The sequence below is a fragment of the Otolemur garnettii genome, unplaced genomic scaffold (genome assembly GCF_000181295.1).
Source record: "Otolemur garnettii isolate 467f Iridium unplaced genomic scaffold, OtoGar3 scaffold00134, whole genome shotgun sequence".
Lineage (NCBI taxonomy): Eukaryota > Metazoa > Chordata > Mammalia > Primates > Galagidae > Otolemur > Otolemur garnettii.
Window position 1 is genome coordinate 1695586 of NW_003852529.1, and position 22335 is coordinate 1717920.

The 22335-nt window shown below is 52.4% G+C and overlaps 1 protein-coding gene across 1 annotated transcript in view; it reads right to left on the minus strand.

Moving 5' to 3' along the window:
* Positions 1–4707: 4707 nt before the first annotated feature.
* Positions 4708–22335, minus strand: part of IGHMBP2 (immunoglobulin mu binding protein 2) — a 34409-nt gene continuing 16781 nt past the window's right edge. Inside the window, exons 7-14 of the mRNA XM_023518295.1 lie at positions 16081–16256; positions 13525–13707; positions 12520–12638; positions 11941–12035; positions 11155–11278; positions 9381–10349; positions 6682–6851; positions 4708–5670 (exon numbers count right to left, since the gene is read on the minus strand). Of these exons, the coding sequence (XP_023374063.1) occupies positions 5473–5670; positions 6682–6851; positions 9381–10349; positions 11155–11278; positions 11941–12035; positions 12520–12638; positions 13525–13707; positions 16081–16256 (2034 nt within the window). The 3' untranslated portion in view covers positions 4708–5472. The remainder of the gene's footprint in view (positions 5671–6681; positions 6852–9380; positions 10350–11154; positions 11279–11940; positions 12036–12519; positions 12639–13524; positions 13708–16080; positions 16257–22335) is intronic.

The following is a 22335-nucleotide window of genomic DNA, read 5'->3' on the forward strand; positions in this document are numbered from 1 at the left end:
AAATATCTTATGTCTCAATTAATAAAACGCTTAAACTCACCTTAAAAATGAGCACAAGATTTGAATAGAAGTTTCACCAAAGGAGACACCCAAATGTCTCATAAAGCACATGAAAAGGAGGTCAACAGCATGAGTCTCGAGTGGAATATAAGCTTAAACTACAATGAGATCCCATGATATACCCACTAGAATAGTGATGATGATGATTAGACAATACCAAACGTTACCAAGAACGTGGAGAGGCTCCGCGCCTGTGGCTCAAGTGGCTAAGGCGCCAGCCACATACACCTAAGGTGGCGGGTTCAAATCCAGCCGGACCCGCCAAACAACAATGACGGCTGCAACCAAAAAATAGCCGGGCGTTGTGGCGGGCGCCTGTGGTCCCAGCTACTTGGGAGGCTGAGGCAGGAGACTCGCTTGAGCCCAGGAGTAGGAGGTTGCTGTGAGCTGTGAGGCCACAGCACTCTACCCAGGGGGACAGCTTGAGGCTCTGTCTCAAAAAAAAAAAAAAAAAAAAGAACGTGGAGAAACTGGAACCCTCGTACACAGCATGTGATGGCACAACCACTCTGGCAAAGTTTGGTAGTTTTTTTAAAAAATAAACACCAACTTCCCATATGACCCAGCAATTCCATATCTGAGACTCTACCCAAGAAAAATGGAAGTCATGTTCGCACGAAGACTGGAGGGTGAATATTCGCAGCAGCCCTGCAGTTCATAAGAGCCGAAACGTGGAAGAAATCGGAATGTCCACAAGTGTAAAAGCAAAATGTGGGGCAGCCATACAGTAGGATGTTACCTGAAAATAAAAAGGAATGGGACTCTGACATATGCTACCACTTGGGCAAACCTCGAAAACATGCAAAGTATTGGCAAAAGAACCTGATGCAGAAGTCTGTATGCAGAGGCTCCTCGGCTCACAGTGGGCGGCTCCTGAGAGATGCAGCCTAAGCAGATCATATGGTAAGTTGAGAGTACATTTAACATACTGACCTGCCACAAGGAGAGCTTAGCCTAGCCTAACAGGCACGCACTAAGAACACGTACTGAGCGGAATCATCTAACAGGCAGTCTGTTATAAGAAAGTGTTGAGTCTCTTGTAATTTATTGAATACTGTACTGAAAGGGAAAAACCGTGGTTGTTTGGGTACTTGAACTACAGTTTCTGCTGAAGGCACAGCATTTTTGGACCATCATAAAGTTAAAAACTACTAAGTCCAACCAGCATTAAGTGGGGGACAGTCTATATTGACATGAAGTTTCTAGGAAAGGCAATTGATAGGGACAGGAAGCTGACCGGCCACTGCCTGGGGCTGAGGGTGGGAGCAGAGATTACCTGCAAGCCCACATCAGCCCTCACGCTCATACTTCCCACATGAATTTTACTGTATGATAATTACATCTCAAGACAGGTGCGCTTTGAACTGCCTTTAGATTATTAAAAAAAGAAAAAGGCAGCTGGGTGCAGCGGCTCACACCTGGAATCCCAGAACTCTGGGAGGCCAAGACGGGCAGATTGCTTGAGCTCAGGAGTTTGAGACCAGCCTGAGGTCTCTACTAAAAATAGAAGAATTAGCTGGGTGTTGTGGCAGGTGCCAGTAGTCCCAGCTACTTGGGAAGCTAAGGCAGGAGGATGGATTGCTCAAACCCCGGAGTCTGAGGTTGCTAAGAGCTATGACGATGCCACAGCATTCTGGCTCAGGCAACAGAGTGAGACAAGAAGAAAGGACAGAAAGAGAGAAAGAAAAGAAAGGCAAAGACAAGACCACTGGCCGTTGGGGCAGGGGAGACAGGGATCAGCTGTGGCTCTGTACAGAAGGGAAGCTTCCCTGCTGGAAAAGGTGAGCAGCCCAAACGGAGAAGTGAGAGATCAAAATAATTCACAAACTGGACAGCACGTCCTGGGATAATTCAGACCCAGCCAAATATCTGCCCGCTCCACTTTCTCCTGCACGCAAATAAGTTTCCAGACCAAATAAGGCTGTGGCTTTTGCCATGCCCCTGGCAAAGAACCCAATTCCTTTTAAGTGCCAAGGTTGTAACGTAAGCTTAAAACCACCCACAGCAGCATGTGCCCACTCTGGTGATCCCCAGGGGCAGTGCTCCAGGGTACGATTAGTCCAAAGCAGCCAAAGTAAACATGCAGCAGTCACTATCCTGGGTCCATCCAGCAGAGGGCGGGGGCGAGCTCTCGAGGAGTTGGGCTCACCCACGCTGGGGAGTACCACCGGCCCAGCAGGTGACCGGCTCAGGGTCCCCAGGCCCTGGGTACTCTCCTACTCTGGAGCAAGAAGGGCCCCCACTGTAGGGTACACTTGCTCTTCACAGAAGCTTTGCAAGATGATGAAGATGATGACAGCACAGTGAGGTGGCAGGCGCTGTTCCCATGACCTTGGGTATTTTAACTCATCTTCACACGATCCTGTGAGAGAGGGGCCTGTCAGTTCCCCATTTTACAGAGAAGGAAACTGAGGCACAAAAACAAGCAGCACATCAGCAGTAAGCCCAGGAACAATGCCAGGGCTGACAGGGACCCCGGCCGCACTGTGCTGCCACTGCATCCCATGGCACCTCCAGAGTGCAGCAGGCAGTTCTCCCTGAAAGGGAATCCTCACCTCCTGGCTGTCCCAGCTCCTGGAAGGGCCATGGGCTGCAGCCACTCCCAGCAAGACTGTCCTTACTTGCTGGCAAGGGAAACACTGGCTTGGGATATGTTTTTCCTTTTTTGGAACTAGGCTGTCCTGGGCAAACAGGAGGACATTTTTCAAACAACCAGCTAAAAACATTTTCCTAACAAGGCCTCCCTGGAAGGAGAAATGAAAACTTATGTTGCAAACTTCCACTCTGACATTTTAATGACGCTTTGAGCAAAGCTTAGCAAGACCAGCAGTGAAAGAGAGAATGCTCCATGAGGGGCCGAGGCCGGGAGTGGCAGCCCTGAGACAGACACCGCCAGGCACTGCTGTGGAGACCTCTAACCCAGACCCAGGCCTTGCGAGGGCCTTATGCTCACACTATCCCTTTCTTCAGCGTCTCAGCACAGCTGGCATGGTAGTGACTATCCACATCTGCTTTACAGATGAGCACACAGGCTCAGCGAGGGGGTGTGGCTTGCTGAAGCCACACATCCCTACACGTGGTGCTGGCATTCAGATGCAGGTCCCTCTGATCCTGGAGGCTTCCTACCATTCTGGCCACTTCCAGCTCTTCCTGGTGGGATGGCCCACAGGAGCTGCACCTGGGTGAAGATGCTAGCCCTGCTCTTTCTCCTCTAATGGGGGGAGGGCACTGATTCTGCACCACCCCTGCTGGGAGTGGGTACACCCAGTACGGTAGGCAGATGTAGTCAAGACCTAGGATCAGCAAAGATCCTCTAGTACCAAGTGGCTAAAATCTGAGGCAGTCTTTCTTCAGCTAAAGAAGGGGATTTACTACTTCAAGATGGTGGGAAGAGTGGGGTCGAGTCAGATGTGGCTAGATCCAGGTCTCAGACAGCCATCAGGCCATTCCCCCACCTGATTGGACATTTCTTTTTAGCACCCTCTTCTGCAGACAGGCTTCCCCTAGGAGCCAGAGAACGTGGCTACGGGCCTCCCCCAGTGGAAGAGCCAAGTTATTTTAGCATTTGTGTGTCAACCCCAGGACAGAACTCTGAACCTGCTTGGATTCTGCTCCATCCCTGAACCTGGCTTGCTGTGGCCAGAAAGTTGAAGTCCTCTGACACAGTGGAGGGCACAGTCAGGGGGTGGTCAGGGAGACGAAGCCCAGGTGCTTGGCTGACAACACTCTGCCCACCGCACTATGTTGCCTACAGAACAGCAACTCTGCTTCCCACTAGCCAAAGTGTCCCAAAGGGCATGAATGCTGCAGCCACCTGTCAGGATGACTGACGCTTAGTGCCACTCTGCACGGCAGCACTGTCTGTGCTCACAAAGTAATTGGATGAACTCTGCGTGGCACTTGACTATGAACTGCAGCGTCAGACCTGCCCCTACCCCAACACTGTCCCAAAGCCACTTGACGGGAGCAAGAAGGAAAGGGGGCACCCTGGTGGTCAAGCGTGGGGCGTCAGGCTGGGCAGGGAGAGAGAGTGGACCAGCACCAGGAAGGGCAGGGTGGTCAGTGTGTGGGCTTGGCATTTTGTGCAGGTGTGTCCTACAGGACCCTCTCAATACAGGGGTGATAAATGGTATCAGGGGACAGCCCCTTGTGTGCAGGTCAGGGAGGCCGGTTGCACTCTGAAGGCCACCACGTCCATAACATCCATAAATGTCAATAAATGGGGCATAAGTGGAATTTAGGGAGAGTGGGCAACAGTCTGTGCCAGGAATATCTGCCATGGGAAGGGGGGAGGGTGGGACAGTCTGGAATTTGAAACACACAGCAAACATACTGTGCACAATATATATATATATATGTGCATATATATTTTTATTTATTATTTTTTTTTTTTAGACAGAGCCTCAAGCTGTCGCCCTGGGGTAGAGTGCCATGGCATCACAGGTCACAGCAACCTCCAACTCCTGGGCTTAAGCGATTCTCTCGCCTCAGCCTCCCAAGTAGCTGGGACTACAGGCACCCACCACATAGCCCAGCTATTTTTTGATTGTAGTTGTCATTGTTTGGCAGGCACCGGCTGGATTCAAACCTGCCAGCTCTGGTGTATGTGGCTGGCACCTTAGCTGCTTCAGCTACAGGCGCCAAGCCTTTATTTAATTTTTAATATAATTTATATCCCTTTGGCACAAAACAAAAACCTGAGGCAAAAATATATGCATCTAAAGTTCTCTTAAACAGAACAGAGAGCCCTAGACAAGCTTGGAGGGCTCTGAGGCAGCTCTTTCCCAGGACAGTCACTTGGTCCCCAAACTGAGCACAGAGGAAGGGCTAGCAGAGGGCAGGGGGCCCCAGACTCAGGAGAAGCAGAACGGTGAGAGCTGCGCCTGCTGCCCTGGCCAGGGTGGATGTCACTGCAGGCACCAGGGGACAGAAGGAAAAGGGCCTTAGGCATCTGGAGACCGTCACTTCTCACAGCTAGGGACCCACATTACCGTGAGCCCACATTACCAGGGCCTGAGTTTCCTGGTTTGTATGGCACCCTTGTCCAAAGGGGCTGAAAGCTGGCCAGCATGTGTCCAAGAAAGCAGAACCTTTCCCAGGGCCCAGAAGCTGGCAGTGAAGGAAGGGACTGGGAAGCAGGGCCTGTGGGAGTGGGAAGGACTCACTCCTGTACGCACCCACCCACAAAGCGAAACAGCCACCTGGAGGTGGACCACTGCCCCCAGGGCCCTCTCTTCCATGCTTATCCCTGGGGTCCAAAGTCCAACCTCTCCCTGGGGCCTCTCTACCCCATGTGGGCCTCTGGAGGCAGAGTATGGGCTTGGTGCAGGTCAGCAGGTTCCCCCAGTGCAGCCTGGCCCTTCCCCAGGCTGTGCTCACTCCAGGGTCCTGTGCGAGGACAGGGACAGGCGCTCAGGTTCCCTTCTCCTTCCTCTTGCTCGCCCTCTGGCTGCTGAGCTCACCCAGCTTCTTATCCAGCCTTCTCTGGAGCTGGGCCCTCTTGGCGGGGTCCAGGGACCTGTCCTTGGTCCCACTGCCAGCATGGAGGACCCCTTCCCGGCTGATTCTCTGTCGGGCATGGATGCGAGCCCTCTCACCACAGCCATGGATCTGGGGAGGACACATGAGTCAGTGGTGGGCTGCACAGGGCAGGGAGAGAGAGACCCTGCAGCCCATCAGAGAGCTAGAGAGCTCAGCGACCCAGCATGAGACCATGGAGAGGACGCCCCAGTGCTCCTTCCCCCTGCAGGCCGCCGGGTGGGTGTGGGGCTCTGCTCCCTGGCAGGGCTGGCGGCTGGGGCACCTAGAGTGTGTAGACAGGAAACGGCACCACCTGGACTAACCAACAGTCCTTGGGCCACTTCATGCTGCCTCCTGGCCTCCACCTCCTCCATGCTGCAGCCACGTCTGGCAACATCACAGCCCTGGCTGACCCCAGGGCCCCTGCCTTCTCCAGGTCAGGTCTGACTCTTCTGGGCAGCTCCCAGGGCCCAGCTTCGACTCTCCCATCCTTTGCACACATGTAAGGCTGTCTGCAGGCCTACAGTCACCTCCACCCCTTGCTCAGATCTCTATCCTCCATCCAGCCCCAGTGTTAGGTCTCAGCCCCAATGTTTCTTCCTCCAAGAAGCCCACTCTGACTGCTGCATCTGGTGGGTGCCCCAGAGGCCACCTTGGCCCCTGGGTTTCTTTCCTGGGAGCACTGTGAGCTGTTCCCCTACCCAGGCCCAGCACCCCCAGGGCAGAGACAAGGCCTGCTGCAGCCCCCAGCACCACACAGGCGCCCACACTTGTCTAGAGGGCTCTCATCCCCACATGCTGTAGGAAGGGACAACAAAACACCTCCAGCCCATGCTGAGCAGACACGCTGAGCCCAAAGACACTGGGCAGAACGCGCTCTGCACAGAATCCCACCCACATGGCTGTAATTCAGCAGATATGACATTGTACTTAGTCCTGCTCAGCAAATCACAAGTCATTGTCTGTGCTCTGTTTTTTAAGGAAGCCACCCTCAAGGCATTCAGAGGTGTCTGGAGCAAGTCTGCCCAGGACCTGTCTCTAGAGATGAAGCTTCTGCCACCCTTCCCTATTATCCAATCCTCGGGAGAGAAGCAGTTATACCTCAGGCAGGTGGTGGCTGAAGCAGTAGCGGCGACCACAGAGCTGGCAGAACTGGCCGAGGGTCGCAACACTGGCTGTGCACTTCTCAAGGCCACAGGTGTTATCAGCCTTCACGGCAGCAGAAACCAGGGCATCAAAGTCCTCTGCGGGCAGATCTGTGGCTGTGTGTCCTGAGAGAAGAGAAGTGTCACTCCAGCAAACACAAAAAGCATAATGACTAGGAGCTGGGACCCCCACAGGGGATGGTGGACACAGCAGAGCAGCCCCTATCACCCACCACCTCCTGCGTCCACTCAGTCAGATTCGGTGTCCATCCAGGCTGTGAGACGTCCCCTTGGGCTTCCCCTTGTTTTTCACTGAGCTAGTAACCTAAAAACATCCCACTAAACACAAGCCCTGTGGTCACTGCTGGGAGGTCACTGTTTGAGAACAGACAAAGACTCCATGAAGAGGCTAACAGTGTACACAAAATGTCTGAAAAGTTCACCCTCTGTAATCCAGAAAAACATTCAAGTACAAGGTATTCCTTATGACATCAACCATAAAAACAAAACCCCAAACAAAATAAAAGTCCAACACCAGAGAAACAGTCCACGCACTGGGAGACCCTTAGCATTTTTAACCAGATGCATGAAATATTTTTTAGTTACAGGAAAATGCTCATAGGTGGAACAGAGACAAAGTTATACATGGCGGTAATTCTATAAAACACACATGACAGAAACATGCAAATACAAACATCAAGTTGCACAGAGAGCAAAGGGAAGGAACAGTGGGCAGCTGGTGTCAGTGTGCTCTGGGGTACGGGACGTGGGGAACCTGCTCCTGTCCCAGTTTCCCTGTGTGGGCAGCTGATGTCAGTGTGCTCTAGGGTATGGGGCACAGGGGAACCTGCTCCTGTGCTGGTGTCAGTGTGCTCTGGGGTACCGGGCACGGGAACCTGCTCCTGTGCTGGTGTCAGTGTGCTCTGGGGTACCGGGCACAGGAACCTGCTCCTGTCCCAGTTTCCCTGTGTGGGCAGCTGGTGTCAGTGTGCTCTGGGGTATGGGACGTGGGGAACCTGCTTCTGTCCCAGTTTCCCTGTGTGGCTCTTTGTTCTGGGCATGCCGCAGAAGCCAGATGCTCTGTGGTCAGAGTGGTCGGCCTCAGAGGTGGGGAGCAAGAAGGCCATGGTGCCAGCCTAGTGTCTCCCAGGAGCCCCACCTCATAGGCAGGCACTGTGGCTACCATAACTCTGCAAATATGGGGTACACCCCCTGCCCACCTCCCCTCAGGCAGGGAAGCCTGCAGGGTCAGCTCCACGCAAGGCCCAGAGGCCACTGGGCTCGGGCAGGGAGAAAGGCACTGACTGGGGCTACGCAGCCAGAAGTAGCACCAACAGCTCTGAAGAAGGCCAAGTCGACCATGGCACCCTGTAATCTCAGCCTCCTCCGTGGAAGAAGAGTACTTAGAAAATGGACGAGACCTGGAGATCAGGCAGAGCATGTCCAGACCCCAGTGGGGAGCAAGGAGAAGACATCAAAAACACAAGGCAGCCTATCCCCATCACTATACCCAACACCTCAGCCTCCAGCAAGAGGCTCACGTGACCCTGCCACGCTACTGTGTGTCTACAGGCAGCCACAGCCCCCTGCGCCCCTGGAGCAAGCCCTGTGCACATGTCCATGTGGCCTCCCCACTGTCCGTCCCTGCTTCTCAGCTGCCAGTTAGGACACTGGCACAGAGTTTGTAACCTAGCAAGACAGATCACATTCAGAGCTGGAATGGCAAAACAGACTCTGAAGGTGGCTGCCTAAAAGAGCACTTCAAATGTGGTGCCAGGATCCCTGAGATTGGACGAGACTGCCCCAGGGCGCTCAGTTCTAATGTGACCACGATGCACAGACTAGCACACACTGCTCCTTCCAGGGGAGGCCAGGCCCCACTGTCACACAGGTGTGGCACCCTCCCCTTTAGGGCATCACTGTACTCGCAAAAGCAGACGTGTCTACTTCCTCTGCGGCACTGTCAGGGCCAGTGAGGGGAGAGCTGGCAGCAGCCTTGTTCTTCCGCCCAAGGCTGGCACACAGCAGCTTCTCGGTTAGTATCTCAGGGATGACTGCACCAGGGGCCTCAGGTACTGGGAGGCTAGTTTCAAAAACCTTGAATTAAGCTCATGCAGCTCTGCTTGCAGGAATTAAATGGATAAACAGGAGCGAGCACTCCTCTGTAGTCTTGCCAAGAGGGAAAGGGCCATCATGGAACTCACAGCCCACCTGCAGGAGTGGCTTTGCACTCAGGGTGCCCCACTCAGAGCACTCTGTCCTAGGCAGCTTCCTACCAGACTGAGCCCTATTGCTGCAAAAGACCATGGCCCTCCAGGGCTGCCTGCAGTGCAGGAGCCCATGATCACACTTGTCCACAAAAAGCTCCAGCAAGTGGTCCACACCTGCTCTTCCAGGCCTTTCTATCCAGTAAGCATACTCTGAGCGCCTCCTATGTGCCAGCCCTGCACACGGCTCAGGGACAAGGTGACCATACCCAATCATTGCCCTAGAGGATCCCAGAGCAAGCCAGGAGATGCAAGTCACAGGAGGAAAAGTAAAGTGCAAAGACACAGGCAGAGGAGACCTCGGTTCTTTTCCCGAGGGGTAGGCGGGTTTTAAGAGGGGCCAACACACTGTGAGAGAACACCACCCTTGTGCTCTTACATGATTTACCTTTTACTTCTCTTTTCTTTTTCTTTCCTGGAAGCTTCTGTGGCCCTGAGCCCGCAGCCTGCTGCCCGTTCCTGGCTGGCTGCCCCTGCCTAGCCTGCTCCCTCTGCAGCCTCTCCAAGTGTAGCGCCTTCAGGTCTAGCTGGCCCTGGCCCTGCTGCCCCCTAGGAGGGTGCTGCGTCTGCACAGGGCTGGGGGGTGCTGGCTGGAGAGGGGCTTGGCCACTGGCCCCTACAGTGGGTGCTGGAGGAGCCGGGGGAGCCATGGGAGCCATGAGAGCCGGGGGAGCCGGGGAAGCCGTGGGAGCCGGAGGAGCCATGGGAGCTGTGGGAGCTGGGGGAGCTGGAGAAGCCAGGGGAGCCGGGGCCCTCTTGCTCACAGTGATGAACCTCTGTTTCCCTTCTCCGGCACTGTCATGCTTCAGCCCGTGCTCCTCAGCTATCTGGTGGACCCTGAGCCTATCATGGGAATTCAGGGAAGCAGGAAACTCCAATTGCATCTTCTCACTGGCCAGGAACTCCACTATCATGGCCCTGAAGTGGTCCACACTGCCCCTGTTCTCTACTCCCTCTGAGCTGCCCCTGTTGAGGCTGGATTGCAAATGGGCTTCTGAGCCCAAAGGCTTCCCACCCGGCTTCTTCCGGTCCTGCTGAGCAGCTGCTCTGGCCTCCAAGGCCCCCTCCCGTCGCTGGCTTCCAAGAGGCTTCTTCACAGATGCAGCAGGAAGCTGGGACCTCATGGCAGCTTGGCTGTGGCCCTGGGCACTCTTGTGGGAGTAGTTTTCAGGGACAATGTCATCAAGATACTCAAAGGCTGTGCGCACTTCCCCATGCTGTGAGAAATACTCCACTAGTGTTTTCAAAAACGTGTGGTTGCTGATGGTGTGGGAATCGCAGATGACCGCCACATGGCGCCGGGCACGAGTAACAGCCACATTGATCCTCCGGTCCTCAGCAAGAAAACCAACTTCACCTAAAAAAGGACCAGAGGGAAGGAAGGACTCAACCTAAGAGTAAGAAGCAGACGCCAGTCTGCCACACCACAGCTGGCCCTCTGCAGGCGGGCTGGACGCCACACCTGCCCCAGCTCCCGGCTTACCCCGCTGGCCATGTCCAACTCCAGGGTGCTTGGTTTGGGTTTTGATGGCTTGCAGACTCTTGCTCATTTCCAAGTCAGAACCAACTCCCTACTAAGCACAGGCCAAGGAGGCCACCCACGGAAGTAGCTCCGGGTGATGCTCGAGAGAGACCAGAAGGGACCTCCCAGTACCTGACTGTCTATTTCCCACCACAGCCCGTCCCACTTCCTTATCTGCTGTCAGCCTCCCCTGTTCACTGCATTGCATGTCTGGGCACCCATTTCTTACTGGACAGGGTGCCCAGAAAACATGAGCACAAAAACCACACGTTGAGGACCAGGACACAGAGGCTGAAAGACAGGCTCTGTGCTGGAGGGCTCCATCTCCTCAGAGTCCAGGCCATTTCTGCTCCTGCCCACCAGCTGCCTGCCCCTCACTGTGCCTCAGCCTCTCAGCCTCTGCAATCTGTTCCCTGTATCACCTCCCAGGACCACTCCCTGCCGGCTGGCCTGGACTCCAGAGCGTGTCCCACTGGAACCCTCACTGCACCATGTCAAATGGTCTCTCTACTGGACAGTGATGTGCCCTACGGCCCCATGGCCAGCCACTGGCTTGGCACCTACCAGAGATGCCGTGTGCCCTCAGAATCAACATGCACACCTTGTGTTGTCCCCAGGGGCCCAGATGAGGACTGTGTACCTTTCCTGTTGGACCTGACAAAGGACAATATCACTGCCTCCTTCTCTCGACCTTGGAAGCCATCGACGGACTTAATTTCCAGCTGGGGGTGCCGACGCACAAGGCTCTGCCTGAGCAGGTCCACCTGAAACACTCGAAGAGAGCTGCGGCCTCAGCCACTGCCAAGCCAGGGCAGCTCTGAGACCCCAAGCTCCTCACAGGCACACAATGAATGAACAGCTGGATGGCATATCAGGGATGACACGTCCATTACTGGCATTTTGTCATTTCCTTCAGCTTATGTGCCTCAGACAGCCCTGTGATGATGCCTGTGCCCCAGGAACGGGGACAACCACTTCCATGGACCCACGAAACCCAAGCAGGTATATTCTGCTACACAAGACAGGCTTGAGGACGTGACCTGAGCCAGTCCAGTAAGACTCAAGGCTGAGACTCTTCTGAGAAATACCCTTAGAAGACAGGCTCTTCCACAGGGCTGCCTATAGAGGACAATGCCAGCCTGAGGTTGCTGGGGCCACCAGGGAAAGCTGGCCGGAGCACCAGGCCAATGCCAGGGGAGCAGGCTGAGAGACCAGGATGGGGCAGGGGTGTGGCAGGTAAGATGGAGGGACAGACAGAAAAGCTCTTGCAGTTATCATTTGGGCCATGGATCCAGTTATGATGAGGTCACCCTGCCCTTGGACTTATGGGTCACAATGGCTAATACATTATCCTTTCTCTTTGGGCCTCTAGGTTGTTTGAGTCCCAAGTGATGTATAGTGAGACAAAACAGGGGTCCCTCCACACCTGAAGGTTGTACGGTGTGATGACAGCAATATCACTTGCTTGGACACCAGCATCTACCAGAGCCTGGACGTGCAAAGTGACGAGACGGACTTCTCCTGGAGAGGAATTAAGATGGATTGTCAGGGCCAGGGGCACGCTGAGCTGACACCCACATTTGAGCTCTTTTCTGTCAGTGGTGGCTGATCCTGCACATGCCTGTGGAGGCTGCATGGGAGGCAGCCAGGGCTGGCGGCACCCGGCTAACTGGGACTGCACAGACACGGTGAGCACCGTCTCAGTGTCGGCATGGCCTGCAGCCTGTGCAACTGGGAACCAGGGAGGCAGAGGCGTGGCTGAGCATGGATTCTCTCAGCCAGACCAACCAGGCCATGCCAGGCCACCACATTTCAGTGAAGACCATGGTGCTACCCAGCTGTCACGTCCTGATGTCAACGTTGCCTGACTTCTGGAGAGTCTGGCTCCAGACCTTGCATATCTCATCAATAACTTGCTCTTACCTATAACTCAGCCCCTCCCTAAATTAGGCAATTTAAAGTAACTTTTGTTTTTAAAAAGTGGGCCCATCCCCAGCAGGCTCACCAGGGTTGCCCCTCGACTGGTCGTCCTCTTCTTCCAGCTCAAACAGCCCGCAGCCGGCAGTGTCCACCAGGAGCAGAGGTATGCTTGTCTCCTCTGTAGCTGCCACGCCTGGGAGGTCCCTGGCACACAGGCAGAGAGGGAGCACATTAGAGCCTGGCCAGAGAGTAGCCCTGAAACCTCTACCACAGAACTGGCCCTTTCCTTCCTAGAGGACCGCCCCAGGGAGCAGGACAGGCTCAGACAACACAGACTGGAATGGCCAGGCCCAGCTCCCCAAGGCAAGACCGTGCTGCCTTCCAGAATCAGCCTCGGGGTTGACTTAAACTCTAAAATCTTAACAGAACATGCCAGGTAAGGTGGCTCACACCTATAATCCTAGCACTCTGGGAGGCTGAGGCAGGTGGATTGCTGGAGTTCACAGGTTTGAGAACAGCCTGAGCCAGAGCCAGACCCCTGTCTCTACCAAAAATACAAAAAACTGAGGCAAGAGGATCACTTGAGCCCAAGAGTTGGAAGTTGCTGTGAGCTATGATGTCACTATGGCATTCTACCCAGGGCAACAGCTTGGGACTCTGTCTCAAAAAAATAAAAAAATCTAACAGAACACATCTTAACAAACCTCACTTGAGCTTGCTGTTTAGAAATAGGTGACACTGGGCTTGGCACCCATAGCTCAGTGGTTAGGGAACTGGTCAGCTACACCAAGGCTCGAGGGTTTAAACCCAGCCTGGGCCTCCTAAACAATGACAACTACAACAAAAAAATAGCCAGGCATTGTGGCAGTCGCCTTTAGTCCCAGCTACTTGGGAGGCTGAGGCAAGAGAATCACTTAAGCCCAAGAGTTTGAGGTTGCTGTGAGCTGTGATGCCACAACACTCTACCGAGGGCGACATAGTTAAGACTCTGTCTCAAAAAAAAAAAAAAAGAAAGAAAGAAAGAAAGAAATAGGTGAGAGGCAGAAAGACTGGGGGCCGGGGGCAGGTGGGGCAGGGCCAGGCCACTCACCTCAGGAGGTGCCCTGCCACAGAGGGGTGGGCCGTGAGCTGCCCGTGGTACATGGCCTCTGATGCCCAGCGCATGATGGCCTGGTGCATGCGATACTGCACGGTCAGTGTCCGCACCGCACTCGCACCATGCTCCTCAGCCAGACGCTCCATTAGGCTACGTGACAGCCCCGCCAGCGCAGCCCTGGAAGGAGAGAGGGGACAGCACAGGTAGGTCTGAGTCCTGTGTAAGCCCACAGGGAGCCAGAGAAGCAGTCCTCAAACTTCAAGACCCAACTCGCCCAACAACAATTAACCCTGGCGATGGAGTTGGCTGCAGCGCAGCCCCAAAGACACCCACAGCCTTGTCACCAGGAGTATGTCCCCCCATGACAGCAACGACTTTGCAGATGGGATGTGGAGCAGGCCCTGGATGTTCAGATGGTGATGACAGGGCCTTATAAGAGGCAGGCGGAGGGTCAACACGAGAGCAGCCATGTGGCCAGAGGTGTGATGATGCCACACTACTGGCTTCACAGATGGAAGAAAAGGCCACCAGCCAAGTTCAGCTGGCCTCGAGATGCTGGGAAAAGCACAGAAACTGGTTTTCCCTGGAGACCCTGGGACAATTGATCCCGCCAACACCTGTCCTCTCAGCCTGACCAAAATCACTGAGACTGACTCTGGACACCCTCAAGTCAGAACTGCAAGATCTAAAATCTGTGTTGTTTTAAGCCACTAGGACTGTGGCAATTTGTTACAGCAATGATAGGAAACTAATACACATAAGTTTTAAAAACAATTATCACATGCTGTAGCCACCAGCAGTTCACCACTACTAGTAAAAGGTAACATGTGCTGAGCACTTCCAGGTGCCAGGCACTGCGTGTAACATATAATACATGAGTTAACTCCCTTACTCCTCATGCCTTACAAGGTGGTCGCTATTATGATTCCCACCTGACCTATACGGACAGTGAGACATGGAGAGGTCAAGTTACCAGCCTGTGGCCCCCAAGCTGATGAGCTTAGAGCCAGGGCCCCCTCCCCATCAGCTGGGCCCCAGAGCCACCCTGGGTAGCACAATGGTACTATGTCCCTCTCCAAGTGGACAGCCACCAAAACTGTGGGAAAAGTACCCAATTCTACTTCAGAGATCCTTCCTCAGGAACATTCAAGACCCTTGCAATTAATCTACTTTCACCAACAATCTCTACTAAAAATAACCAACACCAAAACAGCGAGGGTGTGAGTGATTCTCAGTGCCAAGTGCAGACGCACACATATGCCATGTGGTTCCACCCAGCATACCCCAAACTGCCCTGCTTTGTCCAAGAGCATGGCAGGGTCCCCCCAAGGGCAGAGTTCCAACCTTGCTCCACACAGAGGCTTTCTGGAGGACACAGCCCTCTTTTAAGGACACCTTCAGAGCTTCTCCCCGGAAGGAGCAGATGGAAGTACATCCAACTGAGCCCCTCCTTCTCTGGGGAGTTTCTAGTCCAGATCCTGCACGTCTCCTACTAGGACCACCTTTCAAGATGCATTTTCCCCAGCACCCCATTCATCCTACCCCAAAAATCTTCCCCGCAAATCCTCACTCTGAAGGACCATTTGAGATCCCCTCCCCACTGGTGTCCTGGGCCACCCATGCCCCTCCCTGGTGCTCAGAAAATGACAGGAGCTCCAAGTTCAGTGGTGACCTGTCCAGACCCGTGGGGAGACAGAGCACTGTCCAACAGCAACAGAACTCGGAAGGGAGGGGCAGAGGCCATGTGGCAGGGGTCCCGCAGCCTCACTCCCCATGGACTTGGTCAGAGACACGCTAAGCAAAGGGCCCTGTTCACAGGCCTCTGTAACCCACATGCTGGTGGGAAGAGCAGCAAATGAACAGGGGTGATACAAGCAAAGAACACGGAGGGAGCCGCGTGACAGGGCCCCTGTCCAGACAGGCCAGTCAGGAGAGACCAAAAGCGGTTTCATCTGAAGGGAGGTGTGACCACCCAGCATCCAGGAAGCACTAGTCAGGCAGAGGGACATGAGGCCTGTGAAGCCCTGAGCAGTGAGGACGGGGCCATGTGGGGAAGAGGTGAGGGAGGGACAGGGTGGCCAACTTCTTCCTGCCAGGATGGCCCGTGCTAGGGCTCACCACATCTCCACCCAGTGTGCTCCACCTGGGGACAGGCCTGCAGACTGAAAACTAGAGGGTCCACATCGGGCAGGGAGCTAATCCACCCAAGGCTGTCAGCCCAGCCCACAGAACCCCTCTCACCAACAACGGCACCACCAAACAGCTTGGCTCGCTAGGATTATTCAATTTGATAGGCACCGACTGGGTGCTAGAAAATGCCAGGCCCTGCACCTGATTCTGGGCTACCAGGAAAAAGGGGATACAAGCTGGCTCCAAAGAAGTGTGTGGCCAGGCGGCCAGACATCTGGACAAGTAGGTACCGCAACCTGGGCTCAGCACTGTAGCTGGGACACACACCAGGGACCCAGGACTTCCAACTGGATCCAGAAGGACAGCATAAAGGGGTGCTGGGCGAGCAGCAGGGAAGGCACCTTGGCAAAGGGGTCTTACTTGTGCGAGATGATGGTGGGGGGCAGCTGCTGGTGGTCTCCAGCCAGGATGCACTTTCTGGCCTTCAGCAGAGGGATCCAGCAGCTTGCCTCAAGGGCCTGGGCACACTCGTCGATAACCACCACATCGAAGTAGCTCTCAGGCAGCAGCTTCAGAGGGCCGTCAGAAGATGCACCTGGTCAAACAGGGAGTCAAAAGTCTCTACAGAGGTGTCCACTGCCTCTTAATATCTGCAGTCACATCAGAAGAGACACAATGGGCTTGTATCTGGATTTGCATAATCAAGTCTTGTGTTACAACTGTATAGGGTAAGTCAGCTCTTGGAATAAAAGCTTGGGAAGAACATTAGAAAATTCCTGGGTCCAGTTCACCCTTATTAAAGTACAAGGCAGGGTGCAACCCTGGTGCTGCAATCACAAGCCCATGGAATGCTGCCTTACTTCTGAAGATTATATCTCTACTGTTTGCTTTTCTTTTCTTTCTTTTATTTTTTTTTTTTTGAGACAGAGTGTCTCACCCTATTGCCCCAGGCTAGAATACATTGGTATCATAGCTCACAGCAACCTCAGACCCAGGGCTCAAGTGATTCTCTTGCCTCAGCCTCCAGAGTAGCTGGAACTACAGGTGTCTACCACAATGCCCAGCTATTTTTTCTGTCTTTAGTAGAGATGGAATCTCACTCTTGTCCTGAGCTCAAACAGTCCACCCACCTCCCAGAGTGATGGGATTATAACTTTGAGCCACAGTGCCTGGCCACATCTCTATCATTTTCTGAACTTAGAATTTAATTAACTCTCCTCCAAGTTTTTTTTTCTTGGACATACAGAATAAATTGCTGGGGATTCACCTAGGAAAAAAAACTTCCATGTATTTGACAGCACAAAACACCAATTTCTCCCGCCTGGAATGTGGAGCAACACAGTGGGAAGAGTTCAGCTGTGAGCAAGACCTGGACCCCACACTGACTCCAGAAAACAGCTGGGGCTTCCAGCAAGGCTCCTTTCCCCAAGTCTGTTTCCTCAACTACAAATGCAAACAACACCTATCAAAAGAACACCTCAGCAATTGCGTACGTCCAGTGCCTGGCACAAGGAGGTAGATTATAATTAAGTGCTATAAACATCAATTCCACCATTTTGGCCTCACCTGATTGATTTATGCTAAAAGTTACATATACATTATGTCCTGATGAAGATATATATCTTAAGAAATTTCAGACATGCCGGGGGATGTACCCAAGAAGGAGACAGAACGTGGACTGGGCTTTGGATAAGTAAGAGTTGCGTTTAGATCCGGATGTGACTTCGTGTGACTGCAGAAAGAAAGCAGACCTCGTAACAGGGCAGCACTCCCAGGAACTTATTCTCACTTTCAACAAATGAGGAGGGACCAAAAAGCTCACAAGCTGACCTTGTGAAGGGTCTTCTGATTTGCAGTGAGTGGGGCATTTAAAGTCAGAGAGGGATGTTACGAAGATGGCAGTGTGGTGACCTTTGAAAATTCTCTCCTCCACAAAAACAACAAACACAGTGGCTACAAGGGCAGAATGGTCAGAATCAACTTTTCCGAACTCTGGAACACCTAGGCTTTCAGCAACCCAGGCAGTTCATATTCAAGAAAAACAGCTCCATCTCCGTATCACAGTGAGCTCTGTGGTATTTTAACCCACCTCTTCTCAGTCCTCCCTCTCCCATTCTAGGGTAGCCATAAAGCCACAGTGAAAACCAGTGGCCGGCAGGGCCTGAACAGAATGTGCTTGGTGCTCCTGTGAAGCCTATTTCCAGAGACCATGAGGATCTAACTCGCCCAGTAGCTCCCCAAAGGACTCCACTCGCAAATCTGTCCGTACTTGACCTGACTCAGGGCTCGTCCAGTGCAAATGGCCTTTTCCTTAGTGGTGTTTGTTGAAGACAATCACAGGCAACTGTGGAACATCACAACTCTCTGAGGCACGGCTCGGCACCTGTGGTTCAAGTGGCTAAGGCGCCAGCCACATACACCCAAGGTGGCAGGTTCAAATCTAGCCTGGGCCCGCCAAACAATAATGACGGCTGCAACCAAAAAATAGCTGGGTGTCGTGACAGGCACCTGTGGTCTCAGCTACTTGGGAGGCTGAGGCAGGAAACTCGCTTGAGCCCAGGAGTTGGAGGTTGCTGTGAGCTGTGATGCCATAGCACTCTACCCAGGGGGACAGCTTGAGGCGCTGTCTCAAAAAAAAAACAACTCTCTGAGGCAGAGGTGAACACTGGAGCAAGCGACAGGATAAGCACAGAGCTAAAAAGAAAAGCTAGGGAATGAGATGTCTACGGGGCTCTGAGCAGCTCTGCCACGTCCCTGGAAATACAGACTGCTGCCACGTGCACAGCGCTGTGCACTTCCCAGGGGGCCCTAAGCTCTCACCTCTGGCTCACCATGAGATGCTGCACAGATGGAAAGTGAAGGGCCAGCCATGTGAACAGCCTGGAAGGGGCACTCACTAGCTCCAGGAGTGAGTAAGTATTTTCCAAGGGAATAAGTCCAATCACTAGCTAGCTGCTAAGCTGTACTAGAGACTTCAGTGGCCGTAGAAGTCTATAGACTTTATAGACTTAGTTCTGAAAAGTCACGGGACTAACAAGTAGCAGCAGCAACACACTCTGGGAGGGAAGAGAATCTGATTTCCAGGGTTGCCACATTACATTATTTAAATGTTCTGGGTTTTAGGCTTGGCACCCAAGCACAGTGGTTAGGGCACCAGACACATACACTGAGGCTGGCAGGTTTGATCTTAGCCTGGGCCAACTAAACAACAATGACAACTACAACAAAAAATAGCTGGGTGTTGTGGCAGGTGCCTGTAGTCCCAGCTACTTGGGAGGCTGAGGCAAGAGGATAGCTTGAGGCCAAGAGTTTACGGTTTCTGTGAGCTATGACCCCACAACACTCTGGCCTGGGGCCACAGAGCGAGATTCTATCTCAAAAAAAAAAAAAAAAGAAGGGCAGCACTTGTGACTCTGGGAGTAGGACGCCAGTCCCATGTACTGAAGATGGAGGGTTAAAACTGAGATATATTCAAAATACTTAAATTGTGACTCTGGGAGTAGGACGCCAGTCCCATGTACTGAAGATGGAGGGTTAAAACCGAGATATATTCAAAATACTTAAATTGAACAAACCAATACTTTTAACACACGTGCAGAAGTCCCATTCACGATAATTTGGTTTGGGCAGCACCTGTGGCTCAGTGAGTAGGATACAGGCCCCATACACCGAGGCTGGTGGGTTCAAACCCAGTCCCAGCCAAACGGCAACAAAAAAATAGCTAGGAGTTGTGGCAGGTGCCTGTAGTCCTGGCTACTCAGGAGGCTGAGGCAAGAGAATCCCCTAAGCCCAAGAGCTAGAGGTTGCTATGAGCTGTGATGCCACAGGACTCTACCAAGGGCAACAAAGTGAGACTCTGTCTCTTAAAAAAAAAAAAAAAGATAACTTTGCTCTTTTCAAGCTAATAGAGGAATTAATTAAAAATAAATATTGAGACTCAGTGCCTGTGGCTCAAGTGGCTAAGGCGCCAGCCATGTACACCTGAGTTTTGGCAGGTTCGAATCCAGCCAAGGCCCACCAAACAATAATGACAGCTGCAACCAAAAAATAGCCGGGCATCGTGGTGGGTGCCTGTAGTCCCAGCTACTTGGGAGGTGGAGGCAGGAGAATCACTTGAGCCCAGGAGCTAGAGGTTGCTGTAAGCTGTAATGCCACAGCACTCTACCCAGGGCGACAGCTTGAGGCTCTGTCTCAAAAAAAATAATAATAATAAATAAATAAATAATCAGGGTTTAGCCACCCATAGCTCAGCGGTTAGGGCACCTGCCGTATAGACCAACACTGACACATTTGAACCCGGCTCAGGTCTGCTAAACAACAATGACAACTACAACAAAAAGCCAGCAGGCATTGTGGCAGGCACCTGTAGTCCCAGTTACTTGGGAGGCTAAGGCATAAAAATCACTTAAGCCCAAGAGTTTGAAGTTGCTGTTAGCTGTGATACCACAGCACTCTACTGAGGGTGACATAGTGAGACTCTGTCTCAAAAAAAAAAAAAAAGAGGGGTGGTGCCTGTGACTCAGTGAGTGGGGTGCCAGCCCCATCCATATACCAAGAGTGGCAGGTTCGAACCCAGCCCTGGCCAAACTGCAACAACAACAACAACAAAATAACTGGGCATTTTGGCAGGTGCCTGTAGTCCCAGCTACTCGGGAGGCTAAGATAAGAGAATCATCTAAGTCCAAGAGCTGGAGGTTGCTGTGAGCTGTGGCACCAGAGCACTCTACTGAGGGTGATAAAGTGAGACTCTGCCTCAAAAGAAAGAAAGAAAAAAGGGAAGGGAAGGGAAGGGAAGAGAGAAGGGGAGAGGAGGGGAGGGGAGGGGAAGAAAAGAAAAGTAGGAAGGTTAATGGACATCTTTAAGGCAAATAAAAATGAATGGCCGGGCGCAGTAGCATGTCCCTATAATCCTAGCACTCTGGGAGGCCAAGATGTGTGGACTGCCTGAGCTCAGGAGTTCAAGACTAGCCTGAGCAAAAGGAAGACCCTGTTTCTTCTAAAAAAATTTAAAAAATGAGGCAAGACGATCACTTGAACCCAAGAGTTGGAGGTTGCTGTGAGCTATGACGCCACAGTGCTCTACCCAGAGCAATAGCTTTAGACTCTGTCTCAAAGTCTCAAAAAAAAAAAAAAAAAAGAAAGAAAATGAAAATATGTATCTAAACAGAAGATATAGGGAGCTCTAAGACTGGTGATTATGTAAATGCAGAAGATTTTTTTACTATTTAAATATCTTTAACGCTAACTGACCACTGAAACAACTACGGTGAGGCTTACAACATGCACACAAGTGAAGTATGTGATGAGAGATGCTGGGAGGACCACCACTAAGTTCTCACGCTGCCTACAAAGAGGTATGATACCGCAGGGGACGCCTGTGACAAGCTGAAGATGCGTACAATAAAGCCTAAAGTAACCACTAAAATAATGAAAATGGGGGTAGGTGTGGTGGCTCATGCCTATAATCCCAGTACTTTTACTGGCCAAGGCAGGAGGAATGCTTAAGGGCAGGAGTTCGAGACCAGCCTGGACCACCCTGAGACTCAATCTCTAAAAAAAAAATCAAAAATTCCACTGGGCACAGTGGCTCACGCCTATAATCCTAGCATTCTGGGAGGCCAAGGTGGGTGGGTTGCCTGAGTTCACAGGCTCAAGACCACCTTGAGCCAGAATAAGACTTCATCCCTCAAAAGATCTGGGTGCTGTGGCTGGTACCTATAGTCCCAGCTACTTGGAGGCTGAGGCAAGAGAACTGCTTGAACACCCCAAGGGTTTGAGGTTGCTGTGAGCTATGATGCCCAAGGGTGAGAAAGTGAAACTCTGTCTCAAATAGGTAAATGAATGAATAAATAAATAAACATAAAAAATTCACCTGGCATGGTGGTGTACACCTGTAATCTCAGCTATTCAGGAGGCCAACACAGGAGGATCGGCTGGGCCCAAGAGTTCAAGGTTACAATGAGATAGGATTGCACCACTGTACTTCAGCTTGGGGGACAGAGTAAGACTCTTGTCTCTTTATTTTATTTATGCTTTGTTTTGCTTTTGAGACACAGTCTTACTTTGTCATTCTTAGTAGAGTGCTGTGGCATCACAGCTCACAGCAACCTCAAACTCCTGGGCTTAAGCAATTCCTCTCAAGTAGCTGGGACTACAGGTGCCCACCAGAACACCCGACTATTTTAAAGAGACAAGGTCTCCCTCTGGCTCAGGCTGGCCTTAAACCTGTGAGCTCAGGCAATCCACCCACCTTGGCCTCCCAAGCGCTAGGATTACAGGCATGAGCCACCTCACCTGGCAACTCTTGTCTCTTAGGAAAAAAAAAAAAAGACAAGACAAGAAAACCTGCACAACCCTGTATCTATTACAAAAATTGAATCTTCAATTAAAAAAACTGAATTTGTGGGGCAGCACCTGTGGCTCAATGGGTAGGGCGCTAGCCCCATATACGAAGGGTGGTGGTTTCAAACCTGGCCCCGGCCAAACTGCAACAAAATGCAGCCAGGCATTGTGGTGGGTGCCTGTGATCCCAGCTACTCAGGAGGCTGAGGCAAGAGAAGTGCCTAAGCCCAGGAGTTGGAGGTTGCTGTGAGCTATGATGCCCAGGAGTTGGAGGTTGCTGTGAGCTATGATGCCACAGCACTCTACGGAGGGCAACATAGTGAGACTCTGTCT